At 47.3% G+C, this 20633-nt stretch overlaps 1 protein-coding gene across 1 annotated transcript in view; it reads left to right on the top strand.

Annotated features, from left to right (window-relative positions):
* The window catches only part of NPLOC4 (NPL4 homolog, ubiquitin recognition factor), a 537117-nt gene that overhangs the window by 462832 nt on the left and 53652 nt on the right, over positions 1–20633 (top strand). Inside the window, exons 13-14 of the mRNA XM_086931004.1 lie at positions 10836–10907; positions 11665–11760. Of these exons, the coding sequence (XP_086787130.1) occupies positions 10836–10907; positions 11665–11760 (168 nt within the window). The remainder of the gene's footprint in view (positions 1–10835; positions 10908–11664; positions 11761–20633) is intronic.

Consider the following 20633-nt stretch of genomic DNA (forward strand, 5'->3'; position numbering starts at 1 on the left):
AAAATAAATATAACTCAATAATATTTTTGATACAAACAAATTGGTCTGAGTTCAACCTTTGAGTGTGTGACATCATTTGCTGCCTGAGTGCATACAACAAATGCTTAACACTACCCTTTGATAAAGCCTTACTGCTCGCCCGCATTACTACAAATACAGTAAGGTGCTATCTACTTTTACCTCTGCCTACCTTTGTGGTTCTAATGGACTCTGTGCACACTATACCTCATTTTGGTATTGTATATACAGAGCCAGCTTCCTACACTAATGAATTTTAAAAGTTGGGTTTTGTTTGTTGGAGGATAGTAGACGAGTATTCCATTAAAAGTATTTTTTGCATTTAAGTTTAGTTTAAATGTAAATGCTTCGAAGTCCTTGTTATAGGGGAAGGGTGTTCTGTTAATGGAATAGGTTTTGTTGAAGGTAACGCCGATGCCACCTCCTCTGCGCACAGGTCTGGCTAGCCTAAGTATGGAGTATTCAGAAGGCAGGGTCATGTTAATATCTGAACCTGCCTCTGGGTTTAGCCAGGTTTCCGTTAAAAATGCTACACTGATTTGATGTTGATCGATAAGAATTTTAAACTCTGTTGTTTTTCACTAGCGATCTGGTGTTAATGAGTGCACATTATATAGGTTTGGCTCGTTGTCTATTGACAAACCCTTTGTTGAGCGGAGCTTTATCCTTTATTATTTCTTTATAAAGGGTGAGATGGAAAGCCTTGTTGTTAGTTATCACCCAGCTGCACTATTTATTTATTTTCAGAGTTTTATAGAGCGCGGAGACGACCCTTGCGGGTATCACAGCGCTTTACAGTACATGGGAATATTGATAACCTAAGTCCAAGAAGAGTACATAATGCCAAAGGGCAATCATAGAACAGGGCAGTAGGAAGTGACCTGATGAGTGAAGGTAATACAGTCCAGGTAAGTAAGTGAAAATAAAAATAACATAATTGAGAATGACAAAAAGAGGAGCAAAAAGAAGATGATAATAACGAACTGAGGAGAAATGGTAACGACGGATAGGTTGCTTAGGTGGGCTAGATTGATACCATGTACATATGTACTTGCGGAAAACGAAGCTCTGTGTTTAAGAGAATTTTGCCATAAGAATCCCTTTTACTTCCCGTTTCAAAGCTGCAGTGAAAGGGTTCAGTCTAGTTTCCGGGGGGGGGAGGGCATTCCAAATCCTGGGCGCCATTCCAGAGAAGGAGCGTTTGTATGTTTTTTTCTTGTTGAATCTTTGTGGCTTCAATAGGAGGTTTTCCGTGCTTCTCGTGGATCTTATTCCGCCGGATATTGTAAGTTTCTCTGTGAGATAGCTGGGTGCATTGTGGTGTATGGCCTTGTGCGTCATGCATGCTATTTTCAGGTGAATTCTGGCTTCAAATGGCAGCCATTTTAGGGATTTAAGGTCAGGGGAGATGTGGGCCCTTCTTTTTGATCCAGTGATGAGTCTCGCTGCCGCATTGGTAGAAGCTCTTAAGGGGGCCGTAGTGGCTGTAGGGAGTCCGCAAAGCGAGACACTTCCGTAGTCTAACTGAGGTAGAACTAGAGCGTGCACCGCCATCTTGAAGTAATTGGCCGGTAAGAAGGGTTTCAGTTTCCTCAGGGTGTTAATCTGAAAGTTTGCTCCCTTAGTTGCGTTACTAATGTGTTTCTAATGTGTTTCTGCATGTTGAGGTTACAGTCTATTGTTAGGCCCAGTGATTTTGCTGAGTCCACTATAGTTGGTTGAATGTTGAATGCAGTAAGGTGAATTATGGGGACTTTGGCTTTAGGAGGAATTCTGTTTTTGAGGCATTCAGTTTGAGGTGATTCTCTGCCAGCCATGTTTGGGTGGTCTTAAGGGTAGTGTTAAGCAGGTTGATGTCTACAAGAGTGTTGATCTTAAGGTAGAGTTTGGTATCATCAGCGTACATGTGGAATTGCACGTTGGACGTTTGTAGCAGATCTGTGAGTGGTTCCATGAATAAGTTAAAAAGTGTTGGTGATAGCGAGGATCCTTGTGGGACTCCTAGCGTAACTGGCACTGGTTTAGAGAGGGTGTTGTTGACCTTGAATTTTTGGGTCCGGTTTTGCAGAAAAGAGGTAAACCAATTAAGCACTGATCCAGATAGGCCCATTCTACAGTTCAAAAGATCTATCAAGTTCTTGTGTTTGACAGTATCGCAGGCTGATGAGAGGTGTAGGAGGATAAGAAGGCATGATCCGTTTTGATCCAGTATTTGGAGAGCATCGTCAATGATGTGCGTCATGGCTGATTCTTTGCTGTGATCTGCTCGGAAGCCGGATTGGTGTTTGTTGAGAAGGTTGAAGCGATCAATGTGTTTTGTTAATTGGTGTTGAACACATTTTTCCAGGAGTTTGGCCAACGTGGGAATGTTGGTGATAGGTGGGTAGTTGTTTAGGTCCGTAGGGTCAGCTGTGGGTTTCTCAAGGATGGGAGAAACCTGCCCCACCTTAAGGGAGTCAGGAGTGCAACCTTGTAGGAGTGAACTGTTGATGGTTTTGGTCCAGAGAGGGAGAAGCAATGGGGTGAGATCTTTAACCGCATTTGCGGGGAGAGGGTCGGTGAGGTGATTAGAAGGCTTCAGGGTATTGAGAATCTTGCCTATAGCGTCTTCAGAATAGGTGTTAAAGGAAGACCACACTGCATTGTTTTTTAAAACATACTTTGAAGGAGTTTGTCTTGTTGCATTTATGGATAAAGGGGAGGTTGTGGTGAGTGGACAGGTGTGAGAGATTGGATCATTGAGGAGGTCTTTCTTGATGTTCTCAGTCTTCAGATTGAAGAAGGTAGAGAATTCTTCACATGTGGGTTGTGGTTGAGATAGGTCTTGTGGACGTTGAGGAGCGTCCTTAGATTGGACTTTGATTAATTCAAAGAGTTTTTTTGGTCGATTTCTTGCTTGGTCAAGTTGGTGACTGAAGAGGTCTGCTTTAGTGCGCCTGATCTTACGGTAGTAAGCATTTCTCTTTTCTTTTAGAATCATGAGGTGCTTGGCGGATGGGACCGATCTCCAGTTGCGTTCAGCAGTTCTGAGAGAACGTCTATCATCGTTAAGTGGACCATTGAACCAAGGTTTAGAGTCTTTCGTGGAAACTCTCTTTAATTGAAGGGGAGCAAATTTGTTGATTATGGTAGTCATGGAGTTAAGATAATTGTTGGTGAGATCATGTACGTTGGAGGCATCAACAGGGGGCAAAAGTCGGTTGTGACTGGAAATGGGTAACATGTTTGGGTTGAGTTTTTGTCTAGACTTTGGGTTTTGTGGATTGAGGCAAGTGTTAACTGTTTCATTGATAAAGAAGGTGATGATCTGACCAGTCACAGGGGAGGATCGATTCCAGGTGTGTGGAATCGCTCTTGGAGATAATTAGGTTCAGAGTTGCGCCTTTATTGTGTGTAGGGCTGTTGCAAATTTGGTGAAGGTCTAGGGCATTGAGGACGTTTTTAAGACTGTTGACTAGAGTATTGTTGAGGTCGTTCCAGTGGAGGTTGAAATCACCCAAGAAAATGTGGGTGTTTTGTCGTCCAGTGTAGGTAGTGATCATGTCCATGAGGTGTTCTATGAAGATGAGGTTGTCACCAGGAGGGTGATAGATGGTTTGTAAAGTACACAAATCAGGTTTGCCATTACTGTTGATGTCCAGGCATATGTATTCGCAATAGGGGAGTGCAGGGGATATGGCTATGTTTACGGTGATGTTACTCCGGTGGATGCAAGCAATTCCACCTCCTGTCTTGCCACTCCTGTCCAGCCTGATGATGTCCTAGTTGGGTGGAACTAGGATGTCAATGAGAGACGAGGAGGATTCTGTAAGCCATGTTTCAGTGAGGATTAGTAGATCCAGGTCAGTAGAGATGATGAGGTCTGTTAATTGGGTTGCGTGCTTAGAGGCCGATCTGCAGTTCAGGACTGTGCATTTAAGCTGAGGAGTAGCGGGGGTGGTGTGATCCTGCGTGATTGGGACTATACTAAGATTGTTTTTGTTTATTCCTCTTTTGTTGTGGGTAGAGGGCCTATTAGGGTCGGAGAGGATAGAGGGGTTGGGGATGTGTCTGGGGGAGGCGGGATTTGCGATGAAGGGTTCGTAGAAGAGAAGAAGAGAGCAATGATCGATCTCCGAAAGAGGGTTGGTGGAGCACATTGGGTGGGAGGATAGATTAGGGTAGGGTATTGATTTCCAACAGGGAACATTCCGTAGGGGGGTGATAGGTAGGTGGGCTGGGAACTTGCTAGGTATGCATGTACTGTAGAATCTAGAGAGCCATGGCTGTCTCCAAAGCATTGCTTTAAAAACAAGGAGATCCTTCTTGATTGAGTGTAGTGTGGACATGATCTAATCTGGTATCAGAATTGGTAATGATTGGGGTGGGAGGCGGTAACAACATAGGGGTGTGTGTCTGAGGTGTGTGCTGGACGGGTATAGGGGCCGGAGCAGGGGTGAGAGGGTTAGTAAGCGTGTTTGAGTGTGTGTGTGGGCTAGTTGTAAATGTGGGTGGTTGAGTAGAGGGAAGATGGTGGACAGGAGTGGTGTGGAGTGTGGTTGGAGGCGGCGCGTTTTCAAAGGGTGGACAGTTATTTGAGGAGTCAGGGTGTGACCTGAAAAATACAGGCGACTGAGTTGAGGGGGGCAGGTTGGCCTGGGTGGGGTCCTTGCTAGGTGTGTTATTGCGAGGAGGGGAAGAGATAGAGGGAGCGCTGATTGGAAGGGGGGTTGTGTTAGTGGAATGGGGAGCTATGGTAGTTCCCGAAGTAGGTGACAGTGCTGTATAAGGGAGGCAAGTTACTTACTGGTTGAAGGAACAGCAACGCTTCTCTTGTGTAGGAGTATTTTATAATATTTATTTATTTATATTCTTATATAGCGCAGGACTCGACCCCTGAAGGGGTATCTCCGCGCTTGCGCTTTTAGTTAAGAATTGCCCAGTTAGGTCCATGATCTATAGGATGGTTGATAATTTATCATTTTTTTTAGAAAGTCGAGAATAAGTATGTTTTTAATGATTTCCTGAAGGATGAATAATTAGTGGTTTGTTTCAGATTGGGGGGGGGGGTAAAGAATTCCAGAGGATAGGACCCTTTTAGGAAAGAGCTCGTCCTCCCTGCCTCGATCTCCTAATCCTGGGTATCTGAAGTAATTGTAGCTTATTGGAACGCAGAGAACGTCCCGGAATATAGAAATTAAATTTTTCAGACTAAAATTTGGGGCTAGTGCCAAACAGACATCGGTGTATAGTGCAGCAGATTTTAAATTTGATGCGTTGTCGCACCGGCTGCCAATGGAGTTTGTCCAGAAGGGGGCGTGAGGAAGTCCTGGGCAGGACATTAAGGACAAGTCTCGCCGCAGTGTTTTGGACTACTTGTAATCTGTTGAGTTGATCCTCATTGGCTGATAAGAGCAGACCATTACAGTAGTCCAATCTACTGATCACCAAAGTCTGGACAAGTGTTTTCCTGAGACTACCAGGCAGGAAAGGAAAAACCCGTCGTAGTAATCCGATGACACGGAAGCAAGATCCGGCAACTTGACCTACATGTTGTTTGAGTAGTAGTGCCTGATCTAGTCGCACTCCCAGGTTTTTCACTGTCTGTTTAGGGCTTGGTGCTGGTCCTAATTCCAGAGGCCACCATTCAGGGGACCACAGAAGCGTGGCCTCCCCAAACAGCATGACCTCTGTTTTGCCTACATTGCACTGGAGGCAATTTAGGGCCATCCAGTCTGATACTGCCCTCATTCCATCAGCAAAAGATTTTTCAATGCGGGCGTAAGAGTCTTAAAAGGGAACAGAAGTTGAGTGTTTTCAGCATACGACACCGGGGTGAACCCATAAGATCTTACAATGCCCGCCAAGGGGGCCACATACAAGTTGAACAGTGTTGGGCTTAGGCATGAGCCCTGTGGCACTCCCTTGGTGAGCTCCCTAGAGATGGAATGATGGGAGCCCAGCCTGACTTCTTGTGTGCGGCCTGAGAGAAAGCTCTCCAACCAGGACAGCGCCGTACCTCCTAGGCCCACTTCCCTTAGACGACCGAGAAGTACCTCATGTGACACTGTATCGAAGGCGGCGGATAAATCTAACAGCACCAGAATAATAGATCCCCCTCCATCCAGTTGCATCCTGATGTTGTCGGTCACTGAAAGGAAGGCTGATTCGGTGCTGTGATTAGGTCTGAACCCAGATTGAGAATGGTCCAGACCTTCCGCCGCTTCCATATATTTAGATAGATGGGTGTTCACATGCTTCTCGTTCATCTTACTGAGGTATGGCAAAAGGGAGATGGGTCGGAGATTAGAGAGGTCTGTCCATGAGAGTGCTGCATTCTTTCGGATAGGGTTCACCACCGCTTTCTTCCATTCCGAGGGCACTAAGTGAAAGATTTATGACTGATTGGATCAAAGGTCCAAGCAGGGTGCTCAGGGGTGCAACTATTTTGGCAGGCAAAAAATCATCAGGAGACCCCGATTTTATATGACTGAAAAGGGGAGGAAGGTCTAAGGCACAAATTGCTGGAAAGGACATTAACGATTTCTCTCTGCATGCAGGCAGATTAGAAGTGTGGGGTATTATTCATTTTACTGGAGGCCACCATGATTTTATCATAAATCAAATTTATCTTGTTTTAAAATTAACATGAGATTTCATCGCAAAGAGATTGAGAGAATTCGTCAGGGCTCTCACAGGCTACCGGTTTTACGAAAGCCAGTAAAATTTTAAACCGCTCCCTCGATGAATTGCCTGCCTCTACCAGTTGCTGAGTGAGACTGTTCTTCCTGGCCAGTTTTATGTTTTTATAGAAGTTAGCCTGAGCCTCTTGATGTACTTTCTTGCTCTCCTCAGTTCTAGTAATAGGATCTGATGTGAAACGAACAGGGGGGCTGGTGCTGGTTGCGTTCCGATCACTGATGGGCACAGACAGGCTTGCCGAAGGCACGCCAGCAGCGCAGTCGTCATTTTGAGCAGCCAGGTAAAGGAGGCGTGGTGAGCGAGGGAAAAAAATACAAAATGGGTGACCATCAACCCCTTTGTTGCCTATTACAGGCTCCCCTGCTGGTAGGCAACTACTGGTAAAATAAACAATTAAATGTATAGGGAGTAACAGTACAAAGCATAAACGGAATAAAAATGACCAATCAGTCAGGAAGAGTATCCTGCAATGAAATAATCCGAATTGAAGGTGTGAGGGCTCTGGATTTAGTCCAGGATTTTCTTTATGTGGTAAAGTAAATGCAGAGGTGGGAGAGCAGTTGCTGTGGCTTTGAAAAGGGTTGTTGCTGGTTTGGTTGATGGTCAGGGTGAGTACTGTATTGCATCCATGGTGGAAAGCAATATTTTAATAGGCTGCTTTCCTGGTTTAGATGACTCTGCTTTGCTGGTTTGTGAGCACAGAAGGATCCCAGGAAACAGGAACAATTGTTGAACAATCATGAGTAACTGCCATTGCTGAAAATGTTGAGACTGAAAATTCACAGGTCTCTGAAACAATTCTAGTTAAAAAATAAATTTAAAAAACATGTTTTGTGGTTTAGGAACATAAAATTACCTTTGGGATCATCTTATCTGTGAACTCACTGCTATGAATGACCCCAGGCAGTGAACTGAACAGCAAGCTTATCATAAATCCGATTTAATTAGCTTTTGCTGATCACAAACTAGAGCAAAACGAAAAATTGATGGACAGAATGCAGAACAATCCCATACATTCAACCCATTACAGAGATATGGGCCTAAATCCATAATTTTTCTCACCATGCCCTTCCAGTTCGAACCCAGCCATATGCAAATCAGTCTTGACCCTGCGCCCAATGGGAACAGTCCAGCCCGAACTGCCAAGCCAGGTCCTCCCTGAACTGGAAACAAGCATCCTAGGACCGGTTTCAAGGTTTCACACTTCATCAGCCAGGATAGCTCGACTCCAGTGGCATGGAGAGCATGGGACTCACGTCTGGGCATACCCGTCCCACTCGGGGTGACAAATGCAAAAAGAACAATTGATGGACGGAATGCAGAACAATGTCATACATTCACCCCAGTACAGAGATCTGGGCCTACATCGATAATTTTTTTGCTCACCGTGGGAGGATCTCGTTTGGCAGTTCGGGCTGAACTGTTTCCATGAGGCTCAGGGTCAAAACTGATTAGCATATAACCAGGTCTAAACTGGGGTGGCATGGTGAGCAAAAGAATAATGGATTTAACCCAGATCTCTTGACTGTTTTGATTTGTTCTGCATTCCGTCCATCAATTGTGTCTTTTGAATTCTTGCGCTAAGTGCGCCGGGTATTCCCAGACGTGGGTCCCGGACTCGCTGTGCCACTGGAATCAAGCTATCCTGGCTGATTAGGGGTGAAACCCCGAAACCGGTCCTAGGATGCTTGTTTCCAGTCCAGGGAGGACCTGGCTTGGCAGTTCGGCTGAACTGTTCCCATGAGGCACAGGGTCAAGACTGATTTGCATATGGCGAGGTCTAAACTGGGGTGGCATGGTGAGCAAAAGAATGATGGCTTTAACCCAGATTTCTTGGCTGGGGGTGAATGTTTTGATTTGTTCTGTATTCCGTCCATCAAGTGTGTGTCTTTTGCTGATCACTGACTAGAAGCAGAATTTTTCTTCTTAATTAGATATCCACATTCCTTTGTTAAACTTAGTGGAACAGTTCAGGCCCGCTACTCTCTGGATTTGTTTTTCGAAGCCTGTTACAGACGTTTACCACTGACTGGACAGGAATCCCTTTGGTGCCTAATGCGCAGGTACGGGTCACCTTTACCATATGGATTCCTTCAAATGTGGTATTGCAGTTCAAAAACCAGATTCCTGGTTCACCATCCATCTGCTGCATTAGTCATATTAGCAGGCATGCGCAGATGAATAGAAAACATGATCCCTGATATGCACTTAAAGCATTCTTAAAGAACTCTAAATGACTTAGTGCTGCGATAATATAGCAAATATAACAATAAGTATGAGTAAATAACTTGATCATCAGACAGGGAACATATGGAGTTCATTGATTGAATGGTAACGTTGTGTTTTGCTAGCCAAAAGGAGCAGCTGTGGTAGCAAACCTCTAACTTTTCAGATTAAAAAACATGTTTTTATCCTTTGTGATTCTCCGTCATGAGATTGAGTTAGTTACAACTATAGGGTTAAGTCAACTGGACCTTTGAAAAACACACTATGTAGCCCTCCCCAAAACATTACAAATATAACTCCTCTCTGGTACAGAATAGAGCAGCAAAATTATGCCAGACCTTAGAAAGTTGGATCATGCGTTGCAGCCTTATCCTTACCCAACTAGCACCAAACAAAAGAGATCATGATATTTAAACACCTCTACCAAGTCTACAAAGCACACTGAATGCTCAGGCCCATAATTACCTCTGTATACTGTCCCTACAATATATGCACAAAACTGGGCGTAAGATCAGTTGCTGAAGATAAAATGTCACCATTTATCCTAGGTCTGATCTCTTAATTTGTTTCCTAAATCAACTCTTCTAATTCCTCTGCCCTCTCAGCAGTGTGTGCATAGCACATAAATACCTTAATTGCACTGTTACTGCTAGTTTGAGACCCAGTGGCACTCTTGTTGCCTCCAAGCCCACAAGTGACGCCCTTTGTAGATGATTGGAGTGTTTTGTGTTGCATGCAAGAACGACGTTGCAAGTTTTGAGTGGATAAACAATATCCAGATAGCGGATTGGGATGAAAGAAATGTATAGACATCTACTACAGAAACTTAAGTTAATAAGGATGATGGAGTATTGGCTAATTAAATGTCAGTTCTTAGAAAGGAGCGGAGAAGGGTATCTGAATGGCAAACAAACAGTACCTGTGTGGGAGCGTTTCAGAGAAGTACAAGGTTGTCTGAAATGTATTTTATAGTTTTGGTGTTTGTGTCAGTAAAAGGATACCTAGTATCCCCCAGGATGCCTTTGCTTTGAGGCCTCATAAAGCTGTACCCAGTGCTTCCCTTACAGGCGAAGTCCCTAATTGCACAGAGTCCATTATTGTAATTCTGTTCTCTTTTAAGCGCCCGACTACTTGGTTTAGAGGCTGCAAAGAGTGAAGGTAGCTGCGACTAAACTAATGCTAAACAGTTCCCGTAGATCCTCTGCATCCAACACTCCTGTAGAGCAGAGGATCTTTTTGAAGTCTATGTGCATTGTGTTAAAGCTCTTCAGAATAAGGGCCCGATACCATTGCAACGTAGATTAAAAAGATACGCCTGAGAAGGCCACTACGTTCTGCAACAGCAAATCTCATTCAGGAACATAGATTCTGAAGGGTACGCCAAGGCAGACGAGTCTTTTCAGTTAAAGAGGCTCAGTTTTGGAATAAGCTGCCATCTAACTTAAGATCACACACGGACCTGTTGAAATTTAGAAAAGCTCTGAAGTCCTGGTTGTTCCCAAAACAATAAAGAGCCTGCTATTGATGTCATCATTCCCTGCTCCACACACCTGGACAAGTGTGGCCTCATTTCCAGGATACCAGACTGGCCACAGCGCACTCTACAAATACTATAAATAAATAATAAATAAAACATTCTTGAAAGATATGTGTTTTATATTATAGACTGGCATTTGCCAATTACTTTCTGATCATTGGAGCAGTTTATTGTCTGGCTTAGGCAGTGGGACCGGAAGTGAGAATGTTACATTTAGTTGCCTATGGGTCCACTCACATGTCATCTTAGTTATGTTCCTACAATAAACAGTGACATTTTCAATGGAGATATCCTCGCTTGAAATGCTCAATAAGGATGTATAGTCAATTTCACTGGGATTTGTAATATTAACCACCTGCTTCTCTCCTTTCAGGACATAGACAAGTTTGGCAATGAGATCACACAGTTAGCTCGCCCTCTGCCTGTGGAGTATCTCATCATAGATGTGAGTACTGCTAAAATGTGTGAGGTTGGGGTTTTGTGCAAATACAGGGATCCCTTCTCTCCTACACCTGTCCCATGCTCTATATGGGTCTGGGCTTTGACTCCTTTGGGTGGCCTGGATATGTTTTATTCACCAAAGGTATCTTCTTGACCTGCACAGATTTGGTGCTAGATCAACTTGTACGGCCTTTTTTTTTTTAGTGGTTAAATCTGTGATCTCCATCCATGTGTATCCTCTAGGTCTATATGTAAAGGCAAGCCCCTCTTTTTTGGTGTTGTTTTTTATGTTATCTTCTCACGTTTGTCTTCTAGGCATGCCTATATAGCCAGCTCTTCTTTTTGGGGTTTCTCGATAAGTGATCTTCACCTTTGTGTATTTTGCACACTTACATGCATGGCTGGCCATTCTTTCCGGAACCCTTCTGTGCTGTCTCTTTTTCCCTGTACCTTCTTTGTTGGTTTTTAGCATGGACTGCACCAAAACTCCCGTAGCAGGCTACTTACTGCAAGTCATACGTCGCATTCAAATGACCGAGTTCAACTTCCCTCTGAATCGCATGTGCATAGCATTTTTTATTTTGATTAGAAAGAGACCTCTTACAGTAACTAGAAAGGCCCCCTGAAAAATGCAATGTAAGCAATGGTGATGTCAGGTGCCCTACCCTAGCGCAGGTTCAAGAGCTTACCTCAGAACAAGACCATCCAGTGTAATTTTAGGCTTCTATTGCACTGACTTTGTTGTTTTGTTTTACTCTTAGATCCCCACCACCTTCCCCAAAGATCCAGTGTACACATTTTCCATTTCTGCAAATCCATTCCCCATTGAGAACCGTGATGTATTGGGAGAGACTCAGGTAAGTGTACAAATGAGAAGTTTCATGTTTGAACAACTGATAGAGCATCAGAAGTCTTTGAACACCTTTGCTGATAATGCAGTATCAGAAGACAGGTTTACCTCCGTGTTTTATTCATCTCCCTTTTTGGGAAACTGATTCGTTGGGACTGTCGATGGTAACGGTGTAGGCAAAAAGTAGTTATAGGTACAGGCAGAGCGGGTAATATTGAATTCTACGTACTGGTTGTGTACTAGTGATTGAGTTCTGTTACTGAAAATACTGACCTTATTACAAAGAGTTCATCACAGCATTTAGTATGCTAACTGTGTGTCAGTAAATGTGCCCCAGAATTGAATATAGAGTGTGTAAGTAGTACTTCCTCTATTCGGCCGCCGTTACACAGTAGGAGGCATTGCAGACATTTTGCCCAGCATAAATGGAGAGTAAACTGGAGATGCACAATATCCCACCAACAATATACCCTCAGGATTTCATTGTAAGGCTGTTCTCTCTGCTTAATGAAATTGGGCATGTGGTTGCTCAGCACACATGAAAACTGTATGCTAATATTTTTATTTTGTACTTTACTGGTATTTTTGTTTGAGATTTCCTGATTCATGGAGCTTGGTTGACCTATCTAGTGATAGCCACCACCTTCAAGGAGTGCTGGGACTGCTAGAATGGTTGGGCAGTCCTAACATCTGCACCATTGCTCACTCTCTGATTCTCTTTCAGTGTGGACTACTAAGAACAGACTTCATCTGTAGAAAAGTTTAATTTATTTCTGTTTATATTCATCTCCCCCACTGAACTTACAGTCCTTGGTTTGCCAGAGGCAAATGCATAAAATATTAAATAACCTTTATATTAGTAGAATGTGTTGGGTGCCGATATGCATGATATGCATCTAGTCTTTGCCTGAACTTTGCAAGTTGTTTTTCTCAAGAAGCTTTATGCGTCGATTCTCCTCCCCCTCGAGGCATTGCGCATGTCAAAGTCTTTGTTCCTCAGAACGTTTTTTTCCGCCATCACATTCTGACAGATCACACTGAATCTGTTCAAGATTTGGCGCCACAGGGTCTATGTAAAAAAACTAATCACAAGAATCTAATTCTACACCTAGGAAGGACTTCCCGAATTCCGAATACACTCAACCATCGACAATGATAGTCTTCGGGTGATGTAGGCGAAGAAAGAATTCTTCAAACGGTGTCCTCGGGGCGGAGTCAAGTCAATCAATCAATCAGTACATTTGTAGAGCTCGCTACTCACCTGTGAGGGTCTCAAGGCGCTAAGGAGAAAGGGGGGGGGTGCTGCTACTGCTCGATTAGCCAGGTCTTGAGGTGTTTCCTGAAGGTGAGATGGTCCTGGGTCAGTCGTAGGTGTGCGGGAAGGGAATTCCATGTCTTCGCTGCAAGGTAGTAGAATGATCTTCCTCCGGTGGTGGCTCTGCGAATCCGTGGGACGGTAGCGAGGGAGAGGCTGGAGGAGCGGAGTTGGCAGGTGGGGGTGTGGAACGTGATGCGGTTGTTGATGTATTCTGGGCCCATGTTGTGGAGCGCTTTGTGTGCGTGGGTGAGCTGCCTGAACGTGATCCTCTTGCTGACAGGGAGCCAGTGCAAGTTTCTCAGGTGGGCGGATATGTGGCTGTGGCGGGGGATGTCGAGGATGAATCGTGCGGAGGCGTTCTATATGCGCTGAAGGCGTTTCTGAAGTTTGGCTGTGGTCCCTGCGTATAGGGTGTTTCCGTAGTCCAGTCGGCTGGTGACGAGGGCCTGGTGACCGTCTTTCTGGTTTCGGTGGGGATCCACCGGAAGATTTTTTGGAGCATGCGCAGGGTGTTGAAACACAAGGACATCGTGAGAGAGGAGTCGAGGATGAATCCCAGGTTGCACGCCTGGTCAGTGGGTGTCGGTGGGGTGCCCAGCGACGTGGGCCACCAGGAGTCATCCGAGGCGGAAGGGGAGTACACACACACTGACAAACATGACGTCTGTAACTTGCCACTCTCTCCGAAGCACGAAAAAGAACCGTGCGCTGCCTGCGCATTGTTAAAAATAATAAGACTCTTTGATCACAATGGTATCGATGGCACATATAATGGAGCATGCAACTAAGGCCGAGTTCAGCCACAACATTAAACCCAGCGCCACAACATCAGGTGGGACAGTACTAGCCAGCCCACACTACTCCACGTCCTAATTATCTTCTGGGGAAGAACTAACTCCAGTACAACTCAAATCCCTGAAGCTGATCACAGACTCTAGTCCAAGGACCAAAACGACACCACGTACCTTGAGTACTGCTACCCCCATAAAAAAATTATACATTCGCCACCACCGATACCCCGACATGGTGCGCCGCAACCTTCCAGTTCAGGCCGACACCATGACCAAGCCTCAGAACCAAGAAAGGACGAGAGTATTCTCAGTCCTGATCAGGTGGTCCGACATCAAAAAGGGGAAGGTTCCGAAACTATTATGGCACTGAAGACCACGTAGACTCAGACCAAACCTTCGGCTCAAGGCATCAATCTGAACCAATAAGTACATTGCCACCAAAGAGCTCCAAGATACACACATCGGAGCCGAAAAAGCATTCGAAGTCGAGTGGATCGATGTCTCTTCTAAAAACTAAGAAAAGCCATGATTTCAGTACTTAAAAGCAAAAAGAATAGATGGTGGACATAATGCTGAACAATGCAAACATACAACTCCAGTCAACAGACCTGGGTTTAATCCATCGTTTTTTTGCCCACCACGCCACTCCAGTTTCGACCCAGCCATATGCAAATCAGTCTGCTCCTCATGGAAACAGTCCAGCCCTAACTACCAAGCCAGGTCCCCCCTGGATCAGAAACAAGCATCCTGGGTCCAGTTACAGGTATCACCCCTCATCAGCCAGGCTAGCTTGAATACAGTGGTGCAGTGAGCATGGGACCCTCCCACTTAGGATGACAAAAGCAAAAAGAACAGCTGATGGATGTAATGCTGAATAATATCAATCAATCAATCAATCAATCAATCAGTGACACTTATAGAGCGCGCTACATACCCGTAGGGTCTCAAGGCGCTGGGGGGGGGGTGCCGCTACTGCTCGAACAGCCAGGTCTTCAGCTTCTTCCTGAAGGAGAGGTGGTCTTGGGTCAGGCGCAGGTCGGGAGGGAGGGAGTTCCAGGTCTTGGCGGCCAGGTAGGAGAAGGACCTTCCTCCTGTAGTCGCTCTTCGGATGCGGGGGACGGCGGCGAGGGCGTGGTTGGCTGATCGGAGGTGGCGTTTGGGAGCGTAGAAGTTGATCCGGCTGTTGAGGTAGCTCGGGCCTTGGTCGTGTAGGGCTTTGTGTGCGTGGGTGAGGAGGCGGAAGGTGATTCTTTTGTTGACGGGGAGCCAGTGAAGGTCTCTCAGATGTCCGGTGATGTGGCTGGTTCGTGGGATGTCGAGGATGAGTCTGGCTGAGGCGTTCTGGATCCGCTGGAGTCTCTTCTGGAGCTTGGCGGTGGTACCGGCGTAGAGGGCGTTGCCGTAGTCCAGTCGGCTGGTGACGAGGGCCTGGGTGACGGTCTTCCTGGTCTCGGTGGGGATCCACCGGAAGATCTTCCGTAGCATGCGTAGGATGTTGAAGCACGCCGAGGAGACATTGTTGACTTGCCTGGTCATGGAGAGGGAGGAGTCCAGGATGAAGCCCAGGTTGCGTGCATGGTCTGTCGGTTTGGGTGCGGTGCCCAGGGCGGGAGGCCACCAGGAGTCGTCCCAGGCGGAGGGGGAAGAGCCCAGGATGAGGACCTCCGTCTTGTCAGAGTTCAGTTTCAGGCGGCTGGTCGTCATCCACTCGGCTACCTCTTTCATCCCTTCGTGCAGGTTGGCTCTGGCGGAGGCGGGGTCGTTGGTCAGGGAGAGGATCAGCTGGGTGTCGTCGGCGTAGGAGATTATGCTGAGGTTGTGTTTGCGTACGATGGCCGCGAGGGGGCTCATGTAGACGTTGAAGAGGGTGGGGCTCAGAGATGATCCTTGAGGGACGCCGCAGATGACTTCGGAGGCCTCTGACTTGTACGGTGGTAGGCGGACTCTCTGTGTTCTTCCGTCGAGGAAGGAGATGATCCATTCCAGCGCCTTGTCCTGGATTCCGATGTTGCTGAGGCGCTGTACTAGGGTGCGGTGGCAGACCGTGTCGAATGCCGCGGAGAGGTCTAGGAGGATGAGGGCCGCTGTTTCTCCATTGTCCATCAGGGCTCGGATGTCATCGGTGGCGGCGATGAGGGCGGTCTCGGTGCTGTGATTGGCTCGGAAGCCGGACTGTGAGGGGTCGAGGGATCCGTTCGTCTCGAGGAAGGCGGCCATCTGCTTGTTGACGGTCTTCTCGATGACTTTGGCTGGAAACGGGAGGAGCGAGATGGGGCGGTAGTTCTTGAGTTCGGTGGGGTCCGCTGTTGGTTTCTTGAGTAGAGCGCTGAGTTCGGCGTGTTTCCAGCTCTCAGGGAAGGTGGCGGTGTCGAAGGATGTGTTGATGATGTCTCGCAGGTGGGGTGCGATGACAGCGTCGGCCTTGTTGAAGACGTGGTGAGGGCAGGGGTCGGTCGGTGATCCGGAGTGGATGGAGTTCATCGTGCGGATGGTGTCTTCGGTGCTGATCGGGGTCCAGGCGTGGAGGGTGGTGGTGGGGGGTGATTGTTCGGTCATGGTGTGCGTTGGTTGGTTGTTGAAGCTGTTGTGTATGTCCGCGATCTTGTTGTGGAAGTATGAAGCGAGGGAGTTGCAGAGGTCTTGCGATGGGGTGATGTCGTTGTTTCCTGCGCTGGGGTTGGAAAGCTCTTTCACGATGTTGAAGAGTTCCTTGCAGTTGTGTGCGTTGTTGTCCAACCGTTCCTTGAATGCTGTTTTCTTGGCGGCGCGGATCAGCTGGTGGTGCTTCCGGATGGCAAGCTTGAAGGAGGTCCTGTTGTCCGGTGTGGGTTCCCTTCTCCAGACTTTCTCGAGGGCTCGGCAGTTCTTCTTGGAGCTCTTGAGTTCGTCGGTGAACCACGGGGCTTTCTTGCTTCCGGGTCTGCTGGGCGGGGTCCTCAGCGGGGCGAGCTCGTCCGCGCAGATGCTGATCCACTTCGTGAGGTTGTCGGCGGCCTGGCTGGGGTTCGCTGAGCTGGCAGGAGGGTGCTGGCTCAGGGAGGTGGCGAGCTGGTCTGCTGTGATCTTGTTCCAGCTTCTGCGGGCGGCCTGTTGCTGGTGGGTCGTCGTTCTCTTGAAGGTGAAGTGGACGCAGCTGTGGTCCGTCCATTGAAGCTCTGTGGCGTGGCTGAAGTCGATGTCTGTGCTGGAAGAGAAGACTGCGTCGAGTGTGTGTCCGGCGAGGTGGGTGGGGGTGGACACCAGTTGCTTGAGTCCCAGGTTGGCGAGGTTGTCCAGCAGGGTGGTGGTGTTGCGGTCGTTGTTGTTCTCCAGGTGGAAGTTGAGGTCCCCCAGGAGGATGTAGTCAGCGGAGGGGAGGGCATGCGGGCTGACGAAGTCGGCGATGTCCTCGCTGAATTGTGTGCGTGGTCCAGGGGGTCGGTAGATCAGGGTGCCTCTGAGGGTGGTGTTCGGGTTGGTGTGGATCTGGAAATGCAGGTGTTCGGCGGTGGTCAGGGTGTTGTCGGTGCTGGTCGTGAGACGGATGGTGTTCTTGTGGATGATGGCGATGCCTCCTCCCATCTGGTTGGCGTTGCGGTCCCTCCGGACGATCTTGTAGCCCTCTGGGATAGCGATGGCGATGTCGGGAGCTGAAGAGGCGTTCATCCAGGTCTCCGTGAGGAAGGCAACATCAGGGGCTGTGGCGTCTAGGAGGTTCCAGAGTTCGATGGCGTGTCTGTGGATGGAGCGGGTGTTGAGCAGGATGCACTTGAGGTGGGTGCTGCTGGTGTTCGACTTTGCGGGTGCTGGTGTGAGGCAGGTCCGGATGCAGGTGAATTTGCAGGCGTGGCAGCTGAAAGGTCCGTGGGTGCGTCGTGGTGTGGCTTGATGGCATTCTGGGAGTCGGCCGGAGTTGAGAGCGATGAGGGTGGCGGCGGAGTACGTCAGGCGGGTCGGTCGGGGTCTTCGGGGGCCAGGGGTCCTGGTGCTGGTCGCGATCCGGTCGCGGACGGGCGCAGACGGGCTTACCTTTGGCGCGCCTTCGGCGCACAATCGGCGCGCCCGCTGCGCGTGACCGCTGCGCGTTCGCACGGTCGCCATATAAAGGCCAAGTGCGCGGGTGGGCGGAGCAGCTGGGAGGCGGGAGCGGGGAGGGAACAGAAGGAGAAAAGGGGCGGGGTCTGCGGTGGTGGCGGGAAGCGGGGAGCGGGGAGGGAAGACGGAGGGCGGCGAGGTAGGCGGGCAAACAGGAAGGACGCAAGCTGAAAAATAAACAGGCACTAATGGGAAACAAAAAACGCTAACACGGGCAAGAATACAGTTGAACAAGCACAAATGGCGGACAAAACAAAAACAAACAAAAACGCTAACACGGGCAAGAATACAGTTGAACAAGCACAAATGGCGGTCAAAACAAAAACAAAGCAAACGGCAACAGAGTCAGCCGGCGGCGAGGCAGGCAGCGCGGCAGGGACAAGGCTAAGGGGCACACGCTGTAGCTGGTGGCCGTGCGGCGCGGGGGTGTCCCACAAGTGGACACCCCCGCGCCGCATTCACCCCCAGTCAACAGACCTGGGTTTAATCCATCAGTTTTTTGCCCACCTCGCCACCCCAGTTTGGACCCAGTCATATGTAAATCAGTCTTGATCCTACTCCTCATAGGAACAGTCCAGCCCTAACTGCCGGAAACAAGCATCCTGGGAACGATTTCATGGTTTCACCCCTCATCAGCCAGGATAGCTTGACTCAAGTGGCATGGAGAGCACAGGACTGATGTCCAGTCATATCCGTCCAATTTGGGGTGACAAATGCAAAAAGAACAGATGATGAATGGAATGCTGAACAATGCAATCATTCACCCCAGTCAACAGATCTGGGTTTAATCCATAGTTTTTTTTTCCCACCACGCCACCCAAGTTTGGACCCAACCTTATGCAAATCAGTCTTGACCCTGCTCCTCATGGCAACAGTCCTGTCCGAACTGCCAAGCCAGTTCCTCCCGGGACCGGAAGCAAGCAACCTGGAACCGGTTTTGGGGTATCACTCCTCATCAGCCAGGCTAGCTTAAATCCAGTGGTGGAGTGAGCATGGGACCCACATCTGGACATACCCTCCCACTTAAAGCGACAAAAGCAAAAAGTTCAGATGGACATCCACTGGGGTGAATGTTTGACATTGTTCAACATTCTGTCCATCAATCGTTCTTTTTGAGTCGAATACTTCTAGGGCACAGTCTGTTTCTAAAACTACAACAACTCCACACAAAAACATAAAACAGAAAGTACTAAACCCACTGAAGAGCAAGGGGTAGTGTTTGAAGGACTACAGCAGTTCGTGCTAAAAAAGAGAAAGGAGACTACAAGAAGAAAACTAGAAGAGGGACAACTTTCTGAGCCTCCACAAAAGATTATACTCCAAGAAGGTTGAAGCGCCAGCCCTATAGTTTTTAGTGTACCTGCTTCATCTCACGCTCGTTCACCATCTCCACAAGGAGAAGAAGAGGGAAAAATACAGGACACTGATTGCCAGGTTACACACAATACTGATCACACACCTGGCCCATGGGAAGACTATGATATGATGCTACCAGATTATGACATAGACCCACATGTGCTTACAAAACATTCTCCCCCTAATGACACTTCCTCCTATTACAGTGTCATTCAAAGAGCTGCTGAGTATCTTAAGCTCCCCATGCATTCTACAGATGAGGAATGTGTTTTTTTGTGGTTGAAACGCAATCAACCGCGGAAAGAACTGTCCAATATTTACCCATGAATGGAACCATTCTAAAAGTGGCTAAAGAGGTGTTCAATGACCAAGTAAAATTAAGAGCCTAACACCACGTATTGAAAAGAAATATAAAACCTCTCCAAACGACCCAGTATATATTATAGGCTATCCACCTGCAGATTCACTGGTTGTCACTACTGCAAAGAAGAGAGCTGCTGCACAAGGCACTGGAGAAGCACCTCCTCCAGATAAAGAAAGCAAAAGAATAGACACTGCAGCAAAAAGAGTTGCTACAGGCCATGCAAACCATTGGAGAATAACAGAGCTACCTGGGACGAGATACAGGAGCTTATGCAACATCTTCCAGAGGAATACCGGAAGAAGGGGTAAGATCTCGTTAATGAAGGGAAGATCATTTCAAATACTACCTTTAAATGTGCCTTAGATGGAGATACTTATATGATGCCCAGAAGGCATGCAGGGTTACTCCTTTCTGGCTTCACACTTGAGACACAACAACATATCTTAAATATACCTTTTGATGGAGAACATCTTTTTGGACCTACAGTGGATTATCAGCTAGAAAAGATTAAAAAGATTGTCAAAGAAAGACGGAACCCTAAGACCTATTCTGGATCTACAGCCACTAAATCCCTACATACTGTCAGAACATTTTCACATGGTAACATTACATGATATAATACCACTACAGCAAAAAGGCGACTTCATGGCTGCATTAGACCTGAAGGACGCTTACTTCCACATTCCAATCCATCCAGCACACACAAAGTTTCTAAGATTTGTGGTAAGTGGACATCATTATCAATTCAACATACTTCCCTTTGGAGTAACGACTGCACCAAGGCTATTCACAAAATGTCTACCAGTAGTAGCAGCAAAAGTAAGAAGAGAAAATATTTGTGTTCCTTATCTAGTCAATTACATGATCATGAGTCCAGACAAACAAATATTTCGCAGACACCCAAAAGAAAATACATTTACTGCATCAATTGGGTTTCTCAATCAATGTGGGTGAGGATGTAGTGTACGGCTAGTGTG

This window comes from Lissotriton vulgaris, chromosome 7, assembly GCF_964263255.1.
Source record: "Lissotriton vulgaris chromosome 7, aLisVul1.2, whole genome shotgun sequence".
NCBI classification, from domain to species: domain Eukaryota; kingdom Metazoa; phylum Chordata; class Amphibia; order Caudata; family Salamandridae; genus Lissotriton; species Lissotriton vulgaris.